The sequence below is a fragment of the Spea bombifrons genome, chromosome 4 (genome assembly GCF_027358695.1).
Source record: "Spea bombifrons isolate aSpeBom1 chromosome 4, aSpeBom1.2.pri, whole genome shotgun sequence".
In the NCBI taxonomy this organism is placed as follows: Eukaryota; Metazoa; Chordata; class Amphibia; order Anura; family Pelobatidae; genus Spea; species Spea bombifrons.
Window position 1 is genome coordinate 112,162,500 of NC_071090.1, and position 21,145 is coordinate 112,183,644.

Consider the following 21,145-nt stretch of genomic DNA (forward strand, 5'->3'; position numbering starts at 1 on the left):
AATAATACCGAGTATCTATACCCCCGCGCTGTATAATAATACCGAGTATCTACACCCCCCGCGCTGTATAATAATACCGAGTATCTATACCCCCCGCGCTGTATAATAATACCGAGTATCTATACCCCCCGCACTGTATAATAATACCGAGTATCTACACCCCCCGCGCTGTATAATAATACCGAGTATCTATACCCCCCGCGCTGTATAATAATACCGAGTATCTATACCCCCCGCGCTGTATAATAATACCGAGTATCTATACCCCCCGCGCTGTATAATAATACCGAGTATCTATACCCCCCGCGCTGTATAATAATACCGAGTATCTATACCCCCCGCGCTGTATAATAATACCGAGTATCTATACCCAACCCCCGCGCTGTATAATAATACCGAGTATCTATACCCCCCGCGCTGTATAATAATACCGAGTATCTATACCCCCCGCGCTGTATAATAATACCGAGTATCTATACCCCCCGCGCTGTATAATAATACCGAGTATCTATACCCCCCCGCGCTGTATAATAATACCGAGTATCTATACCCCCCCGCGCTGTATAATAATACCGAGTATCTATACCCCCCGCGCTGTATAATAATACCGAGTATCTATACCCCCCGCACTGTATAATAATACCGAGTATCTATAACCCCCCGCGCTGTATAATAATACCGAGTATCTATACCCCCCGCACTGTATAATAATACCGAGTATCTATACCCCCCCGCACTGTATAATAATACCGAGTATCTATACCCCCCCGCGCTGTATAATAATACCGAGTATCTATACACCCCGCGCTGTATAATAATACCGAGTATCTATACCCCCGCGCTGTATAATAATACCGAGTATCTATACCCCCCGCGCTGTATAATAATACCGAGTATCTATACCCCCCGCGCTGTATAATAATACCGAGTATCTATACCCCCCCGCGCTGTATAATAATACCGAGTATCTATACCCCCCGCACTGTATAATAATACCGAGTATCTATAACCCCCCGCACTGTATAATAATACCGAGTATCTATACCCCCCGCGCTGTATAATAATACCGAGTATCTATACCCCCCCGCTGTATAATAATACCGAGTATCTATACCCCCCGCGCTGTATAATAATACCGAGTAACTATACCCCCCGCGCTGTATAATAATACCGAGTATCTATACCCCCCGCGCTGTATAATAATACCGAGTAACTATACCCCCCGCGCTGTATAATAATACCGAGTATCTATACCCCCCGCACTGTATAATAATACCGAGTATCTATACCCCCCCGCACTGTATAATAATACCGAGTATCTATACCCCCGCGCTGTATAATAATACCGAGTATCTATACCCCCCGCGCTGTATAATAATACCGAGTAACTATACCCCCCGCGCTGTATAATAATACCGAGTATCTATACCCCCCGCACTGTATAATAATACCGAGTATCTATACCCCCCCGCACTGTATAATAATACCGAGTATCTATACCCCCGCGCTGTATAATAATACCGAGTATCTATACCCCCCGCGCTGTATAATAATACCGAGTATCTATACCCCCCGCACTGTATAATAATACCGAGTATCTATACCCCCCCGCGCTGTATAATAATACCGAGTATCTATACCCCCCGCGCTGTATAATAATACCGAGTATCTATACCCCCCGCGCTGTATAATAATACCGAGTATCTATACCCCCCGCGCTGTATAATAATACCGAGTATCTATACCCCCCGCGCTGTATAATAATACCGAGTATCTATACCCCCCGCGCTGTATAATAATACCGAGTATCTATACCCCCCGCGCTGTATAACGATACAGAGTATCTATACCCCCCGCGCTGTATAATAATACCGAGTATCTATACCCCCCGCGCTGTATAACGATACAGAGTATGTATACCCCAGAGGGGTTTAGTGGCTGTCGGTATCTTCCTGGGTTAGGGATGCTGAACTGTGACATGAAGGGACGGAGACACTTTAGCTTCAGTAATGTTTGTTTCCCAGATGCCTGACCGAGTGTGAAATTCAACTTGTTTAGGCGACCCGCACGCTCTCCCCATCTCTCTGCAGTCCCTTTTCCGTGTTCTGTCGTGCGTTCATCCATCGTGAAGAAGGTGATACGGTGATTCCAAACAATGGGAGCCACAGTGGAGCCGAGTGCCCAATCTTCGTCTTCTGGGGCTGCACTCCCCGAAAGGATACGCGTCCCCTTCCTTCCCACCCAGACAGAGGAGGTCCACTGAAGTCTTCGCGTCCTCCCGTACGAGAAGCGTACTAAGGGGGAGTGGGGGCCAGAAGGCACAACCCCCCCGATACCGGACTGAGTCTTCGGGGGCTCAGCTTCACTGGAGCTTCAGGCGACCCAATGGTGCTCAACTCACTACCGAAACCCGAGATCAATCGAGCTCTGAATCCGAAAGAACTGAAAAGTGTCAGTGCCAAAATAAGTGCCAGGGAAGGTATCACAGGTAAGATAAAAAATTCACCCTCCACCACCAGCCAATGGCCGGGGCAATTTAAGAGCGGGTTTGGGGGAAAAGTGCATCATGAAGAGATCCAAGGTGAATACAACACCATGCAAAAAAGTACCCCCCACACTTACAGTGCCGAGTGCCCCAAACACACTCATCACAGTGCCGAGTGCCCCAAACACACTCATCACAGTGCCGAGTGCCCCAAACACACTCATCACAGTGCCAAGTGCCCCAGCAGATCCATGCTAGGGGACGCTATAATACCACGGGCTCTCTGACACCATCCCCAGCCCTAAGGCCCAAGGCCCAAGCTTTCCCTCTCTCACCGGCACTCACTTGATCTTAGCCAAAAGACCGTCACTTTTTTTTTGTGAAGCCCTGAGGTTCGTGCTTCACTGTGAAGAAAAAAACAAAAAAGTGTCGGTGCCAAAGTGCCATATGGCCACAGTGGGCACCAGGTCCCTTTTTCGTTTTCTTCGGGGGTCGCACTCCTGAAGGATATGCAACCCCTTCCTCCCCTCCCCGGCCGGGTCTGCTTGGTCCCTTCCTGCTTTTCAGTGTACGTCGTGTATCCATCTTAATCTGATTGAAAATAAAAATCCAATACAAAATATAAAAAAAGCATACACACGTGTGCAAAACAAAAAATGCTTCCTATATAAACCGTACACCTAGCAAAAAGGCTGGGACTAGTGCATACAAAAAAAAAGGTGCAAAAGGTGCTTACCGGCATGTGAAGGGTGAAATGCACTTAACCTCACACCCCGTCCTGGACCAGAGACTTCAAACATCCTCGGGGCTTCATGCTTTCTCAGCCCTAATGGCAGAGAACTAAGCTTTCCCTCTCTCACTTGATCCCGTCAAAAGGGCGGGAAACTGTCTTTATAATTGTCTAGTTAATATTTATTAATACAAACAGTTTAAGATACAAAAGGTCTGTTTTGGCAGAAATCCATAGACCAGTAACATTATTCATCAGCTAGACGATAAGCAGTACTGCGACGCAGCGCAGGGCGATACACGTTACAGTACGACTTCAGTTTACGGAAAGCTCAGTAGAAGCAGAGTACAATTACATTCCCAGACGTGGCACATATGGTTAGCACCTAGTGGAACATAACCTGGGGAAATGGGGGGGAAAGGGGGCCGAGGAGAATGGGGCTAGTCTTCAGCCTCTAGACTGTCCTTGAGAGAGTAGTCTCAGCAGGCTGTGGATAAGCCTGCGGCAGTCACGGACTGTGACCTGCTCCCTCCTCAGCACCAGGCGGTTCCTGGCAAACCATAGAGCGTCCTTTACGCAGCACATGAGGCGCCAAGCATCCTCAATGGCGCTCTCCGTGTGTGTCCCTGGGAAAAGTCCGTAAAGTACCGAATGGTAGGACAGGTACTTTCTCTCGATAGAGTCCATGAGATCCGGCTCCAGGGCTCTGAACAAGGCCTGTGCAAACGGGCACTGCCAGAACAAGTGGAGGGAAGTCTCTTCCTCCACAATGCACTGTGGGCAGTGTCTATATCTGCACAGCCCCCTGGCATGCATAAATGTCCTTAGGGGAGGCCTCCCTGAATGGCCATCCATGCAATGTCTTTATGCCTGTTGGTTAGCCTGCTCGACGACACGTTAGCACAGACAGTCTTGGCTGTGGCGTCGGGGAGCCCTGGGATGTTCTTGATAGTGTCTTTGGCTCTGATGAGCTTGTGGATCACACGGGGTAACCACAAGTCTGGTTTAACTCCCTCCAGTTGGTGCTCACTTACAAATTTGTCCATATCCAAGTAGAACCAGGACATGGTCCAATTGTAAGGGGCGGCGGGCAGAAGCAAGACATGGTTTTTTAGAACTCAGTTGTGCTTTCCTGCATGACCAATATCATTGGTTCTGAGGGCAGGCTTGTATAAGTTGGTGTGGTGTTCTGTTATAACTAATGTGCATATGATCTGCATAGTGCGTTTTACATATGGTGTGATGCATGCTGGTCATATCTCACCCTCAGTCTGTTGACAGGCTCTTGGATTGCAGTGCGATGTCTGGTTCCATTGCTTGGATGTATGGTTAAGCTGCTCTGGGCTTGGGTGCTTCTTGTTCTTTGTGCAGTGGTGGTTTTAATCTTTTTGCTGGGTTTGTGTGTAGTATTCTGAGGGAAGCACAGGAAAGATTTCATCTTCTGGTCTTGGGGCTGAGATAGCTTGGAGCCCGAAGTGTTTTGTTTGAGCACCCAGAGTAGTCCGGGGTCCTCTTCATACCCTTGCGTTATTGTTGAAGTGCGTGCAGGAAGAGCACTAACGGCCGCTACCGCTCCTAGACCATTACGGGCCTGCGTGCGACAACCAACTCTTTTAAATCGCCCACGTGGATACGGCCGTGCACTTATTTATTAAACTCATGATTTGCACTCCTTTCAGTGCATGTGTGACAATTTATTATGCTGGATTTCACTGCTTTACTTGAACACGGCGAGAACGTTCACACCGATTTTTTCTTTGATTCATATTTTGGTTTGACGGTTTGGGCGCTGCACCGCAGTGATGCTGGATTCCGTTTTTTTGTTGAGAAAGGTAGTGGATGCCTAACAGCTCCCCTCTTCCTCGGCAAGGGACCAAGTAGATCCAACCCTCCCATACAAGGAGGAAAGGATCAGGCAGCTGCCTCATGGACCTCATGAGAAGCATGAAACCTCAGGACACTGACAAGCACAGGATGGTAATACCCTTTCTCCCACCTGTCTGGCCCAATAGCATTGGTTCTGATGGCAGGCTTGTATAGGTTGGTGTGGTTTGTTTGTTATAAACTAATGTGCATATGGTCTGCATATTGTGTTTTACATAAGGTGTGATGCATGCTGGTCGTAACTCGCCGGCAGTCTGTTGAAAGGCTCTTGGAGACTGCTGGTGATTGTGTCCTCAATGCCACTTTCTGGTTTCCTTATTATGAGTTCTGTCTTGATGTGTAGGTAAGCCCCCTATTTTTTTTTTTTTAATAGCTAAAATTAAGTGTAGTACTCCTATTGCCTGGAGGGGGAAGCACTGATCCTCTGGCCTTAGGGCCCAAGGTGCTGAATTGCCCTGGCAGGAATGCTGGAGTCACTGTGTGCAGTATTGCATGCTGCTGCGCATGTTCTCACTGGCGGTCTTCTTTCACCTTCTTTACCCCTTGCACCATCTGGTCTTGGGGTTAAGATATATTACTTTTGAACTCGGCTAGGCCATTTCTGGCCTGCCCCTGTTTATTTTCTTTAGTTTATTCATCACTTCATTTTAGCACGGGTGACAATTTTCGATTTTTGGATTTCACGGTTTTCGATTTCATGGCGAGGCCACTTTCACATTTTGGCACACAGTTTTGCATTCAATGTTTTTGGACACTGTTTAGAGGCAGTAAAGCCTAAAAGGGGTCCTGAGTTGCCCTGGCAGTAATGCACGCCGGATCGCGGACAGCCTGGCCCTCATCAGGGACACGATCTACTACATCAAGGACCGCAACGTCCGTGCCGCTCTGGTCACCCTAGACCAAGAGAAGGCATTTGATGGACTCATGGTTTTGTGGGTCAGGTCCTGCGGAGGTTTGGGCTGGGGGAGATGTTCTGTTCTTATGCTAACCTGATGTACCTTAATATCCGCAGCTCGGTGCTGGTGAACGGCTGGAAGACTGACCCCTTCCCTGTCCTCTCTGGGGTCAGACAAGGCTGCCCTCTCTCACCTCTTCTTTTTGTCTGTTGTTTAGAGCTCTTTGCCGAGTGCATCAGACGGAACCCAGAGATCAGAGGGATCACCGCGCCGGGCAGAGACAAGAAGGAGATAAAGTGCTTGCTCTACATGGACGACGTGACCATCTTCTGGTCTTGGGGCTGAGATAGCTTAGAGCCCGAAGTGTCTTGTTTGAGCACCCAGAGTACTGGCACTAATGGCCCGCTACAAAAGCATCTTTTTACTCCTCGACCATTATGGGCCTGCGTGTGGCAACCAATTTTTTGGAATCGGAACATGAATACGGCCCGACACTCACGATTTGCACTATTTCAGCTTGGCATTTTGGGCACTGCACCACAGTGGTACCGGATTCAAATGTTCCGTTGGAAGACGGAGCAGATGCCTTACAGTTGCCCTCCTCTTTGGCAGGTGGGCAAAGAATATGCAGCCTTCCAGGCATGGAGGAATGCCACACAAGTAACACAAAGGATCAGGCTTCTGCTGCAGCCTCCTCACAGACACACCTCACAAAAAGCATAACACCTTGGGCTTCCCAAAACAAAAAACAAAAGCACATAGTGCCAAGACCCTTCCTCCTGTTTATCATTGGTTCTGACGGCAGGATTGTATAAGTTGGTGTGGTTTTCTGCCATAACTAATGTGCATATGATCTGCATATTGTGTTTTACATAAGGTGTGATGCATGCTGGTCATAACTCGCCCCCAGTCTGTGGAACGGCTCTTGGAGGCTGGTGGTGATTGTGTCCTCAGTAACATCAGTGTTTGTATTATTTAATTAATTAATTAAAAAAAAAACAAAAAAAAAAAAACAGGGAAACTGAGGTTTAAAGAGCTCTGGCTCTCTTACTGTTGCTGCCTGAGGTGCAGATTTGCCCTGGTGCAATGCCAGTCATGTTTGCACAGATTGCACTCCTCTGTGCACTGTGAGTGCATGATCCCACTTGGCAGTTTTATCCTTGTATATGCACGCTTTACCCCCTGGTCCTTATGAGTTTGGGGTTAAGCAGGTTTTTTTTAATCTGTCTAGACCAGAAATGGCTAAAATGGCTAGCCCTTATTTATTTAGTTATTATTTATCACTCGTTTTGGATGAGTGCCTATTAATTTGGTTTGACTCCACGTTACCGAATCCACGGCAAGGCCATCGTGTTTTTGGTCACTGTTTATTTTTGAGCGGTGAGGGTTGTTTCTGTTGGAGGAGGTGTAGGGAGCCTCATGGCCCCTCTCTCCATCCAAAAAAGGGGTCATTCCTTTGCGGGATTGACCTGAAGTGTAAAGGCGTCTCACCCTTCAGGGTGAAGGAACTCTGTCTGGGTTTTCCCTTTGGGGTGAGACTTAAAGATCCGGCCCTCCCAGGGGGGAGGGAAGGAACTCTGTCTGGGTTTTCCCTTTGGGGGAACCCAGAATAGTCTACCGGCTTCCGCTGCTCCCTAAGCACGGAATGCTGCACCCAGGAACACGCACCTCAGGCTCCAAAAAAGAAAAAGTTATGGTGATAAATCTTGGTTAAACTAATAAACGTAGCGTGCAAGTGTCCTGTGGGTTAACGGATATAGATCGTTATTTCTGTGTTAGCAGTAATATTTTTCTTTAATCCAGCTTGGTGAAGTCGAGCTCTAGATCCCTTTCCCACATCCAGAGAAAGTGCGAGACTGAAGCGGATGCCCCATCCACAAGGCTTACGGTACGCGGTCGAGGTAAGTCTAGTCAGCTGCTCTAGAGCCAAGCAGAGCTGTTTGTAAGTGGAGGTCTCGGAGGGGAGAGGTGTTGGTAACTGAAGGTCTTCAAGGGGTAAAACATCTCCATGATTAACAGTTTCCCAGTCAAGGAAACTCTATTTTGGGTGGGAATAACCACGTCAGAGCCCCGCGCTGCTGTCCCCGGAGGGAAATCAGAGTTGTGTGTGAGCGGCATCAGGAGAGAGGGCCTGTGTGCAGAAAGGTCATTCCAAATCTGTTTAATAGTTTAACCAAGGCTTACCCCAATTTTTTTTTATCTTTCTTTTAAAGACCCGAGGTTCGTGCTTCGCTGTGAAGAAAAAAAAACAAAAAAGTGTTGGTGCCAAAGAACCACAGCAGACACCAGGTCCCCTTCTTCGTTTTGTTCTGGGGTCGCACTCCCGAAGGATATGTAGCCCCTTCCTCCCCTCCCTGGCCATAAGGTCTGCAGGAGGGCCGGATCTTCTTGGTCCTTCCCCAGGTTGGGACCACTGAAATACTCGATTGGAGGGGGGGGCCCTCAGAAGAGCTACCTGACTCCCCTCCTCACCAGTGCATACAAAAATAAAAGGTGCATGGAGGGGCCGAAGTGCTAAAAGTGCTTACTGGCATGTGTCAAAAAAAGGTGCAGTGCGCTTGACCTCACACTAACACCCATTTCACAGCGCCCAGGACCAAGGACTGGGGATCTAAAACATCCTCGGGCCTTCATACATTCCCAGCACTATGGTCAGAGGACCGAGCTTTCCCTCTCTCACCGGCACTCACTTGATCTTAGCCAAAAGCAGTCTTTTTAAATTTTTTTATATATATATATATATTTTTTTTTTATTAAACCACTTGTCAAAAAAAACATCCTCATGGCAAAAATACTTCAAATAATGCAAAAAAGGAGACTAAGATTTACAACATACATACAATATCAACTAAGAAATCCCTTCCAATCCCCAACACCAAAAAAAAAAAATAACTACACACACTCACACCATTCCCTTCCCTTTTTTTTGCCTTCCACACACCTTCTACATCCATTTCCCCTCTGAATATCCGATCTCTCAAAAAAAAATACACATACAACCACCCACAGACCACACGCACACATCCCAGAACATCAACCACCACCTTCCTAAACACATAAAAATACCTAACATCCCGCAACACTTCCTTTTACACAACTAACGATCATCCATAGCACTCTGCCCTACTTTTTTTTTCCCTCATGTGTCATGCTTCCCATTCCTGTCATTTCACAAGGCTCAACCCATAATAAGACAGAACCCACATTGCTATAAAACCAGAAACAGACTTTACTGAGGACACAATCACCACCGGCCTCCAAGAGCCTTTCCACGGACTGGGGGCGAGGTACGACCTGCATGCATCACACCGTATGTAAAATACAGTATGCAGATCGTATGCATATTAGTTACGGCAGAAACCCACACCAACCTATACAGTCCTGCCCTCAGAACCAATGCTATTGGTCAGACAGACAGAGCAAAGATTAGAATTGATGTAGCAGGTTCTTTCATTAGACTTTGTAGATGAGGAAAAACCCATCTTAAAACCCATCTTAAAACATGTGTGGTTTCACAAAGTGAAAAAAGAGTAAGATTTCAGCTCATCACGGAGACCGCAGAAACGGTAAAACAGCCTTTGTCATCCTTAAAGGACTGATCGTGGTCTCAGCTGAAGATAAGCAATGAATGGACCATTTAACTGAAAATATATCAGAAATTCTCTATTTCCGCAGCTTAATAGTCTGTAACGCTTTTTGATTTCTCTTAAATCGCGCAATTCCAAAAACTTGGCCGCACAGAGCCCCGACCTCAACCCCGTCGAACACCTTTGGGACGAACCGGAACGGAGATTGCGAGCCGGCCGTCTCGTCCACCATCAGCGCCGGACCTCACAAACGCTCTACTGGATGAACGGGCAAAAATTCCCACAGAAACTCCCCAAAATCTTGGTAGAGGGTAATAGAAGGAATGTAAACATGCATGGGGTAGACATACGGCTCCTGAATCTAAGACGAGACCAACGACTGATTAAGGTTGGAGTCTTTACAGCAGGAGAAACGGGCGACTAGACGGGGGCCGATCTGCCGGCAGGTTCTGGGTTTCTATGACAAACTGTATTACGCTTAGATCATTCTTTTCCTTATCAGTGAAACCTAATTTTCATAATGGCGGGAGGTTTAGCGGCACATGGTAATGCGGCGGGCTCTGCTTGCCGTCTCTGCAGTGACTCCCGTAGAAACGTTGTAACGTCACGAAGCATGAGATGCACGCTACGCAGGAACCCAGCCATAGCAACGCGCAGAACGCCATCTCTGCTCGGCGGTCAGTCAGCGACCAAGGCTGGCGGCTATGTGTGATCCCTCTGTTATTTTGTGACCCGGCCGTTCATTGATACAGTTTGGGTTTATAATGCACAGTTCTTTTTTCTGTATTCCATTTATTATAAAAATGTTTTATTTCCCACATGTGTCTGTGTGCTGCCAAACTGGGGAACTAAATGGTGTTAACAACCCCCGCGGCCCAACATTACAACACTTACTGTGTCTCTGGGTAACTGGAACTTATATAATAACGTACAATAACTGGCAAGTGAGGCTTCTGGGTTTTTTTGGAGGGGGACATTGTAGCATGTGCACACATCCCCCCTTCCTGCAGCTCAGAACCTGTGTTCTGGTTGCCTGCCAGGGCGATCATATTCAAAACTTCCTGGAGCCATAAAAGTTACAGGTACACCTAACAGAGCACACAAACAGGTCTGCAGCCCTGTTAATAATCTCCTCACTTACTTTCTTGTTCAACAAGATATTAAAAGCGTAAGAGACACCCCATGTGACAGACACAGCGATGACATTTTTGGTCCGTGTCCTGTGTTGTTTGTGTGGATCTGCGTGCGATGCCGGCCAAGAAGGTGAAGAAACTGGCAAACTGTCCAAAAACATTGAGGTTACTGTCCTTATCACTAATAACACTACCCGGGAGTCACTCTGCTTCACACCTCATATCCAGTCTCTCCCAAATACTGCCGTGAAATGTCTCTCGTATTCGTCCTTTCCTCACATAGACACTAAAATTAATTATTTTTCCCCGTGATTTCCCGTCTGGACTATTGCAGCTCCCTCTAACCAGCCTCCTCCTCTCCTGCCTTTCCTCGCTCGACTCCATCCTGAAACCTGTTAGGTGTACCTGTAACTTTTATGGCTCCAGGAAGTTTTGCATATGATCGCCCTGGCAGGCAACCAGAACACAGGTTCTGAACTGGGGGAAGGGGGGATGTGTGGGACCCGCCATCCTTATTACTAATAAGCAGGCAAGATCCATCATTAGAAGCTACAAGAGTCAAAATCAAATCAAACCTAACCCAGTAAAAGCCAGAAGAAAGGCTGGAGGAGATGGCATCTAATCATCTCTATGAGCAGCAGAGACCTCATGGACACTCAACTGAGAGAGCGCTCAGACTCAATCCAGACCTTAGGGAGGGGGCATTCAGGCTACTTCATTGTGTTGGTAAGCAAGACGTCCTTGCTGGTTTTGGGACAAGACCCAAAAATTACAGATTTTCCAAGAGCATTCGGCAGCAGCGGCAGAAAACCATTAAATGATGGAGCTACGTAAATCAACACATATGATATATATGTAATATAAGACATAAGACATATAATATAAGATATAAAATATATTGTAATATACAGTATCTCACAAAATGTGAGAGTGGTAACACCCAATTTGGACATTTCCATTTAACGGTGTACTCACTTTTGTTGCCGAGTTGTTAGACGTTAATGGCTGTGTGTTGGGTTATATTTGAGGGGTTAATGGCTGTGTGTTGGGTTATATTTGAGGGGTTAATGGCTGTGTGTTGGGTTATATTTGAGGGGTTAATGGCTGTGTGTTGGGTTATTTGAGGGGTTAATGGCTGTGTGTTGGGTTATATTTGAGGGGTTAATGGCTGTGTGTTGGGTTATATTTGAGGGGTTAATGGCTGTGTGTTGGGTTATATTGAGGGGTTAATGGCTGTGTGTTGGGTTATATTTGAGGGGTTAATGGCTGTGTGTTGGGTTATATTTGAGGGGTTAATGGCTGTGTGTTGGGTTATATTTGAGGGGTTAATGGCCGTGTGTTGGGTTATATTTGAGGGGTTAATGGCTGTGTGTTGGGTTATATTTGAGGGGTTAATGGCCGTGTGTTGGGTTATATTTGAGGGGTTAATGGCCGAGTGTTGGGTTATATTTGAGGGGTTAATGGCTGTGTGTTGGGTTATATTTGAGGGGTTAATGGCTGTGTGTTGGGGTATATTGAGGGGTTAATGGCTGTGTGTTGAGTTATATTTGAGGGGTTAATGGCTGTGTGTTGAGGTATATTTGAGGGGTTAATGGCTGCGTGTTGGGTTATATTTGAGGGGTTAATGGCTGTGTGTTGGGTTATTTGAGGGGTTAATGGCTGTGTGTTGGGTTATATTTGAGGGGTTAATGGCTGTGTGTTGGGTTATATTTGAGGGGTTAATGGCTGTGTGTTGGGTTATTTGAGGGGTTAATGGCTGTGTGTTGGGTTATATTTGAGGGGTTAATGGCTGTGTGTGTTGGGTTATATTTGAGGGGTTAATGGCTGTGTGTTGGGTTATTTGAGGGGTTAATGGCTGTGCGTTGGGTTATATTTGAGGGGTTAATGGCTGTGTGTTGAGTTATATTTGAGGGGTTAATGGCTGTGTGTTGGGTTATATTTGAGGGGTTAATGGCTGTGTGTTGGGTTATATTTGAGGGGTTAATGGCTATGTGTTGGGTTATATTGAGGGGTTAATGGCTGTGCGTTGGGGTATATGAGGGGTTAATGGCTGTGTGTTGGGGTATATTTGAGGGGTTAATGGCTGTGTGTTGGGGTATATGAGGGGTTAATGGCTGTGTGTTGAGTTATATTTGAGGGGCAGTAAAGTTACTCTGTTATACAGGCTGTACACTCGCTGCGTTACATTGCAGCAGAGAGTCATTTCTTCAGCGTTATCACATGAACAAATATAATAACATATTTACAACAATGTGAGGGGGGGTCACTTTTGGGAGATACTGTAACAAAATGTAATATAAGACATATAATATAATATAAGACATATAATATTATGTAATATAACACATATAAGACATTTAATATAATGTAATATAATATAAGACATAATATAATGTGATATAACACACATAATATATTGTAATATAACACATACTATAATGTAATATAACACATATAATGTAATATAACACATATAATATAATGTGATATAAGACATATAACATAATGTAATATAAGACATATAATATAATGTAATATAACACATATAATGTAATATAACACACATACTATAATGTAATATAACACATATAATGTAATATAAGACATACAGTATAATGTAATATAATATAAGACATTTAATATAATGTAATATAATATAAGATATATAATATAATGTGATATAAGACATATAACATAATGTAATATAAGACATATAACATAATGTAATATAAGACATATAATATAATGTAATATAACACACATACTATAATGTAATATAACACATATAATGTAATATAATATAACACATACAATAATAACAAAATGTCTCCACTCTGTATGCAGGTTGCGCTCTGCCGGCAGGTCGGCCCCATCTAGTCACCCGTTTCTCAAACATTAACCAGTCGTTGGTCTCATCTTAGATTCAGGAGCCATGAGCCTATCCCATGCGAGTTTAATTATTTCTACAAATGACTTTTGCCAGTGATTGGCCAAACGCTCCAGATGAAATACTGTGGGTAGTCGGCTTTACTATTTATTGGTTTATATAGCGCCATCGTATTCCACAGCGCTGCACAAGGAACATAAGTAATATTTTATGGGAGTATTTTGAATTAGAGCTGAAAAGTCCTGCATGAGTGAAATTCTATATAAATGAGGGATTTGCACATCTTTAAGAGTGTTTTGTGCAGAGGAGAAAATAGATGAAAATTGTGACTAGTTTTACTACATTTTCGGAGAATCCGGTAACTACGGTATCAAAACAAAGCTGTATCTCTCCTTGAAAAAACAAGACATGGGTTACACGGGTCCGCTATATCGCAGAAAAGGGGAATAATGGCTGAACCGACATATGGCAAAAATGCCAAAGTAGCTGGTGCTGAAGGGGTTAAACCCGAGAAAGGGGAATACCTCAGGGATACCCATCATCCCCTTTTGCAGATGGAAAGCACAGCTCACACGTTGTACAGCGCTGCAGACTATGATGGAGCCATGTAAATAATACTGTGCGGGGTGAAGCCGAAGGAGTGAACTTGGCCTGCTGGGCAGATGGCGGATTGCTCAGCAGTGATGGGGGGTATCAGGGATCAGGTGTAGAGGAGACGGGGGGATAAACCAGAATATTCCCACCTCGATGGCTTCCAATAATAATAATAATCCCAGACTGTTTAATGTGACGGCAACTAAGGGCACAAAGGGCACCAAGTTCATCGCCAAACGGCAGCCATCTATTTAGACAATCGGTCACCAACAACAAATCTTTACAGCTCCGATGCATCCGTTCGGCACTCGCTGCCGGCCCCCCAACAAATGGACGTTTCAGGAGGGAGAGGGCAAGAAAACAACGCAAAGGATCCCAACGTGTTTATTGTTCCGTTACTACGGCAGGGGAAACTCACAAGTCAATAATTATCTCGCTAAAGGACCTCAAGGCAAGAAAGTCGCTCGTTTGGGGCGTCTTACCAACTTACCATTACAATGGAACCTGCGCGACCCACCCATACAGCAAAGCGCCCATCCCCCCCTACGGCCACAGGCCGGGTCACCTTGGCCACCATAAACGGTTACGCTGTCAGTCTCTCGGGATTGTGACAGGGAACTGTCTTATAAAATACACTTTTTCCTTTTAGGAAGTGCATTTTTGGCATTAAGCAGCCGGTTAACCCCTAAAGGACAATGGGCAGTCCCTAAACCCACTGAAAACAATGCATTTTGAGCCCGTACATGTACGGGCTTTGTCAATAAGGGGTTAAACATTGACTCGACCATTAAAAGCAGAATATAAAAGGATCGCAGCGAAGGGAGGGTCAAGCTGACATTTTTCTGGTGCCAAAGGCGTTGGGATCGTAATCGGTGACGCTGCAGAGTTACGGAGGAGGTCGGGTCCTCGGCGGGTCGGCGGCTCCCCGTGGGACGCTCGCTCTGGGCTCCTGGTGAATCCTTTCCTGTGATGAAGGCTGAGAAGCGCCACGTCGATCATGCCATTCGGCCCATTTAATGGACGCTTTTCTTTAACTACTGTAAGAGCTTACAGCCGTACTTTCTACTTGGTCTCTTCTTAGATTCAGGAGCCGTATGTCTATCTCATGCATGTTTAATACCCTCACTGTATTACCCTCTACCACCTCTGCTGGGAAGCTGCGCCACGTATCTACCACTCTCTCAGTAACGTAAAACTTCCTTCCGTTCCTTCTCAGTCTCTGACTCTCTAGTGTTAGATTCCGGTCTCTTGTTCCCTCCCGTCCTTTATTAACCCCCTTGATGTATATAAATGTCTCCCCCCAGCCGTATATGTTGGGACCCCTCGTTTTGTTCCGGTAAGCCGCTCCCCGCTGGGTGCAGTAACTGGTCCAGCGAGCCCCGGGATGGGGGGTGAAGAAACACAGCTCAGGTTTTAGGGTATCAGGTCCTGCGCTGACCCATTAACCCTTCCTGCCCCCCATAGCATTGTTTTAATGCATCATCTTACTATAATAAGTCAAAGTATTACATCATAACGTCTGTAGACTTTAGGACAGTGGTAGAGGTAGCCCAATCGGGGCTTTTCCCCGTAATTGCCCCACACTGACAGCTCTGCTCCGGTAGGTTGCTAAGGTAATGTGTTGTGCTTTTTCTCTCTGATAGACTAATTATAGTGAACGCACCCGTCAGCACTGACGCCTGTAATTCAGTCCCTGCAGGTTAGTAGAGGAATCTGGTTGGTCTGGCAGGCGTCCGTACAAATACCCCCCATAGTGAAGGAGATAGTAACCTCTGTGGCAGTTGACGGAGTGGCTTGTTCTCGACGGCTAGCAGGCCATTGTTCCATACATTAGGCAGCGGGCGATGATGTCCATCTCTCGGAGATAACATCACCCTGTAACCGTGTTTATTCCGCCCCTGCTTTGTCTCCTGGGGAGAGACGTCTTCTCGGAGGTTCTTGGACTCGCCGCCCCTTTTACCCGGATAACTTTGGAGCCCCGGACGGCGAGGTATTTACTATCACAGTTCTCTTACAAAAAACCCAAACTTTTACAGTTTGAAGCACGTGTATGGGTTAATAAACCTATTTATTTTTTTCTTCAGTTTTGTGCATCTAAAAGGTGAATTATGATGTCATAGTGATAAACTGTACTCACTGAAACAAACGCCCTTTAACACCCATTTATTGGGCTGTAAGTAGCAGTTTTGGACAGCGACACCTGCTGCTGGATCACCATGGGTTAATTGGCTGTGAGTGATGAGCGCAGCAATGATTAGCATTAATTCCGTATATATATTGAATTATAGCGCTATCATATACTGCCGCGCTGTACACTGAAGAGCGATAGTCTTTGCTCTCGCCGTTGCTGTCTTTGGGGTATAATGGGAACGGGGGGTATTTGGGGTTAAGGGGTTGCAGGTAACACTGGGGTAGCCGCTACACGCAGAGAAGGGCAGGCATAGCGTCCGTACCCCGGGGTAAGTCGCTGGTTCCTGAATTAGAGGGGGGGGGATTACCCGTTGGGTCCCCCCCACCGTCTTCCAAGGAACATTTTACCCCAATTTACCACACTATTACCCCCCACTCCAGGTAGACTTACAGGTAGACTTACAGGTCAGAGGCTGAGATGGAATGAAAAGTTGTATTTGACTGAGAGGGTAGTGGATAAGTGGAGCAGCCTCCCAGCAGAAGTGGTAGAGGGTAATACAGTGAGGGGATTAAACATGCATGGGATAGACATACGGCTCCTGAATCTAAGACGAGACCAACGACTGAATAAGGTTGGAGTCTTTACAGCAGGAGAAACGGGGGCCGGATGGGGCCGATCTGTCGGCGGGTCCTGGGTTTCAGCCAGGTTAGTGTGCCAATGGCTCGTAAGGAACGTGGCTGTTTCGGTCCTATGTGTGGCCACTAGGGGGAGTATTGCTTGAGGCCGGTTACACACCCGTGCTATATGTGGCTTGATGGGAACATTTAGCATTCCCATCGCCTGTGCATGCGCAAAGACACAAAAAATAGCATACAATAGAAACCCAGGACCCGTCGGCAGATTGGCCCCATTCGGCCCCCGTCTAGTCACCCGTTTCTCCTTCTATAAAGACTCAAACCTTAATCAATGAACCACTTATCCTGTCCTACCCACAGACGTACAGCGCTCGCTTCCTTTAGAACACATCGCTCTGCTCCGCGCATGTACCGTTACCCTTCACCGCTCTATCACTATGTAACTATGTCAGGGGATGGACAGAGCCGCCGGGCCGTTTTACCCCAGGGGTAATAGAGTCTAAACGTGAGAAGCGGGCGACGCGCACACAGCTCTCGCCCTCCCTGCCAGTGGAGTTTTATTTATTTTATTGACATTTGAGGTCTTGTGTCTCGGGAGGTACACGTGTGTCTGTATGCAGTAAACATGTTGCAGCTATGATCTCATGTATTCTGATCTTTGGCTCTCCTTGTCTTGTGTGTTACCAAGGTGCCATCAGCATCAGTAAGGAAACAAAGCCTGAGGGCCAAATGAGACATTAGGGGGCAGTGACTGAAGAGGTAAAAACCTTCACCTATTATTACCGCAGGTCCACCTCTGGACACGTACTGTCACTTCATCTCCCTCACTCCTCTCCTCTGTCCTCCTCTCCCTCACTCTGTGGATCTCCTCTGGTCTTCTCTCCCTCACTCTGTGGACCTCCTCTCCCTCACTCTGTGGATCTCCTCTCCCTCACTCTGTGGACCTGGTCTCCCTCACTCTGTGGATCTCCTCTCCCTCACTCTGTGGATCTCCTCTCCCTCACTCTGTGGATCTCCTCTGGTCTTCTCTCCCTCACTCTTTGGATCTCCTCGGGTCTTCTCTCCCTCACTCTGTGGACCTCCTCTGGTCTTCTCTCCCTCACTCTGTGGACCTCCTCTCCCTCACTCTGTGGATCTCCTCTCCCTCACTCTGTGGACCTCGTCTCCCTCACTCTGTGGATCTCCTCTCCCTCACTCTGTGGATCTCCTCTCACTCTGTGGATCTCCTCTGGTCTTCTCTCCCTCACTCTGTGGACCTCCTCTGATCTTCTCTCCCTCACTCTGTGGATCTCCTCTGGTCTTCTCTCCCTCACTCTGTGGATCTCCTCTGGTCTTCTCTCCCTCACTCTGTGGACCTCCTCTCCCTCACTCTGTGGATCTCCTCTCCCTCACTCTGTGGATCTCCTCTGGTCTTCTCTCCCTCACTCTGTGGATCTCCTCGGGTGTTCTCTCCCTCACTCTGTGGATCTCCTCTCCCTCACTCTGTGGATCTCCTCTCCCTCACTCTGTGGATCTCCTCTCACTCTGTGGATCTCCTCTGGTCTTCTCTCCCTCACTCTTTGGATCTCCTCGGGTCTTCTCTCCCTCACTCTGTGGACCTCCTCTCCCTCACTCTGTGGACCTCCTCTGATCTTCTATCCCTCACTCTGTGGATCTCCTCTGGTCTTCTCTCCCTCACTCTGTGGATCTCCTCTGGTCTTCTCTCCCTCACTCTGTGGACCTCCTCTCCCTCACTCTGTGGATCTCCTCTCCCTCACTCTGTGGATCTCCTCTGGTCTTCTCTCCCTCACTCTGTGGATCTCCTCGGGTGTTCTCTCCCTCACTCTGTGGATCTCCTCTGGTCTTCTCTCCCTCACTCTGTGGACCTCCTCTGGTCTTCTCTGCCCCACTGTGCCTCGGATCGTCTTATCTATGTTGCTTTATCTCTGTTTTTGCAGGGAATGGTCCGACGTCGCATCTCTACCCCCATACTCCTGGCTCTGATTGTTGCCATCACATTATTCCTGTGGAAGCACCAGGAAGAGGAGATGTTTATCATCCACCAGGACCTCATTGACCCCTTTCTTGCCAACCTTAGTTCTCCACCATCCCTTCGCCGCTCAGCCTCTCTTAATTTCTCAAAATCCTCCATGTATCTGAATTTGACTCAGTTTTCCGAGAGCTACCCAGCCCTCCAGACGTATAGATGCCGAATGGTTATCGGGTTAGTTGGATATTGCCGGACACAAGATCCTCTAATAATCTTGGCGGTGAAATCCCACCCAGGATCCTTTGAAAGGAGGGAGGTTCTGCGTAGCACTTGGGCTCGAGAGACAATGATTCAGATGTACAAATTTAAACCTCTGTTCCTCTTGGCCAATTCGGGGAGGCGGAATGAGATGGAGAAGATGATGTTAGAAGCCGCTTTCTATGGAGATATCATCCTGTGGGACTTTATGGAAAGTCATCACAACCTGTCTCTCAAGGAGAAGTGTTTTCTGGAATGGCTCTATCACCGGTGTCAGCGGGCCAGCTACATATTCAAAGGTGAGATGTGCCTTTAGAACACTATAGGCTCCTAGACTCTTACTTGTATCACCCCACAGAGGGGGGGGCATACAAACAGCTCCCTGTGCCACCCCACAGGGGGAGGGGGAGGGGCAGACTCATAGCTCCCTGTGTCATCCCACAGAGGGAGGGGCAGGCTCATAGCTAGCTCCCTCTGTCACCCCACAGGGGGTGGGGCAGACTCATAGCTCCCTGTGTTACCCCACAGGGAGAGGGGCAGACTTGTAGCTCCCTGTGTCACTCTACAGGAGGAGGGGCAGACTCATAGATTCTCCATTGGCCCCATCCAACACGCCCACGTTTTTGTGGAAACAAATGTCGCCCTTGTTTAATGTTTAGCTTTAAATGATCTTGTGACGGGAACAATCTAAAACCAGAGGGTCAGAGGCTTAGACCCTCTCGTTGATGGGGGCAGCAGCAGCCAATCACACGCATGCGATCTGAGCACTGATATTTTGCTACTCCTACTGACTTCAGTGGGGGCTCAGCTACCATGGAGCTCAATGAGAGAGATAGTGAACATGCGCAAGCGAAGAGACCGGACTTCACGTTATAATTCCAGTTACCCGGCAATGACTGCAATAAATGAAATAAAAACTCATAAAAACACAGTTCGGGGCTTCTGCTGTTCCTTAGCGCTGGTTCCATACAACCTGTTTGTGATCCTCAGGAAGATTCACGAGGCTGTTTGGAATCGTAGCATTCTCAGACCTCTTCCTTCTCCGACGCTTTATATTTACACGTTTTGCAGGCTTTGTACTGTTCTTTTCGTAGCTATTAGTCGCTACACAAACGTAACATGTTATTTCCCCTCTCCAACAGTTGATGATGATGAATTTGTTAACCCCCACGCCATTGCAGCCTACATTAACTCCGTGAAGGACCTTCCGCCTCAGATCCACGGCCACCGACATCTCGACGCCCCGGTGGAGCGGTACGGAAAATACGCCATCCCCACGTCGGTTTATCCGTACAAGACTTACCCTCCGTTCGTCTCCGGCGGCGGGTTCATCATTCCTTCGCCTCTCATCCCCCGACTGTTCGAGGCCTCGGGCTGGATGCCCGTGTTCCCGCTGGATGATGTCTTCTTAGGCTTTCTGGCTCTTGCGGCAAATATTTCGTTTCGTCATGAAGCACATTTCTTTTCTTTTGGGTTGGAGAACCACAAGCCGTGCTCCCTTAAAGACGTCCTCGCGGCTCATGGGCTTCCCCAGCCTAAGATAATGAAGTTGTGGAAGCTTCTGCCTTACATCCCGCCGTGTCCACCTGACAGCGCCTAGAAAATGAAGCGGATGCTCAGCTCGCGGAAGCTAAAGACAGACTTGCGGACCTTGTGTGGACCTTTCAGGCTGACATAACCTTCTAGACTTTCTCCATGCCATCAAACCTGACTCGCTGGGTTAATAGGAGGCGGCATCACATTATGCGTTCCTCAACCGTAAGACATGCGCTGGGACGGCTACCCTTTAGGGGAGAGTCAGTGGACGCGGCACGTTACCTGTCATTGGCTGGGGAAGGCATGCGATACATTTTCCTACGGGGGCAGGTGGTAAAATTGTTCCAGGACCCGTATACATTTCATGTGTAGATGGATAGCACAGGTGATAAAGATCATCATAAAGGCACCAACAATAGG

The 21,145-nt window shown here is 47.2% G+C and overlaps 1 protein-coding gene across 3 annotated transcripts; it reads left to right on the forward strand.

The window, feature by feature from the left end:
* The first annotated feature begins 15,160 nt into the window (after positions 1–15,160).
* Positions 15,161–20,805, forward strand: LOC128492487 (beta-1,3-galactosyltransferase 5-like). Of its 3 annotated transcripts, none has more exons than XM_053465068.1 (4): positions 15,161–15,235; positions 17,651–17,721; positions 18,900–19,488; positions 20,332–20,805. In XM_053465068.1, exons 3-4 carry the CDS (start codon positions 18,903–18,905, stop codon positions 20,787–20,789), a joined length of 1,044 nt encoding a protein of 347 aa, XP_053321043.1. In that variant the 5' UTR covers positions 15,161–15,235; positions 17,651–17,721; positions 18,900–18,902; the 3' UTR covers positions 20,790–20,805. The 3 variants fall into 3 exon arrangements, with proteins under 3 accessions (XP_053321043.1, XP_053321042.1, XP_053321044.1); XM_053465067.1 differs by lacking the exon at positions 15,161–15,235 and adding an exon at positions 16,078–16,186; XM_053465069.1 differs by lacking the exon at positions 15,161–15,235 and adding an exon at positions 16,392–16,427.
* The last annotated feature ends 340 nt before the right edge of the window (positions 20,806–21,145 follow it).

Excerpts from the sequence above, each read along its gene's own strand:
- LOC128492487 (XM_053465068.1), top strand. The coding sequence starts at position 18,903 with ATGGTCCGACGTCGCATCTCTACCCCCATACTCCTGGCTCTGATTGTT. Across the intron at positions 19,489-20,331 it reads GGCCAGCTACATATTCAAAG|TTGATGATGATGAATTTGTT; the intron begins GTGAGATGTGCC and ends CCTCTCCAACAG.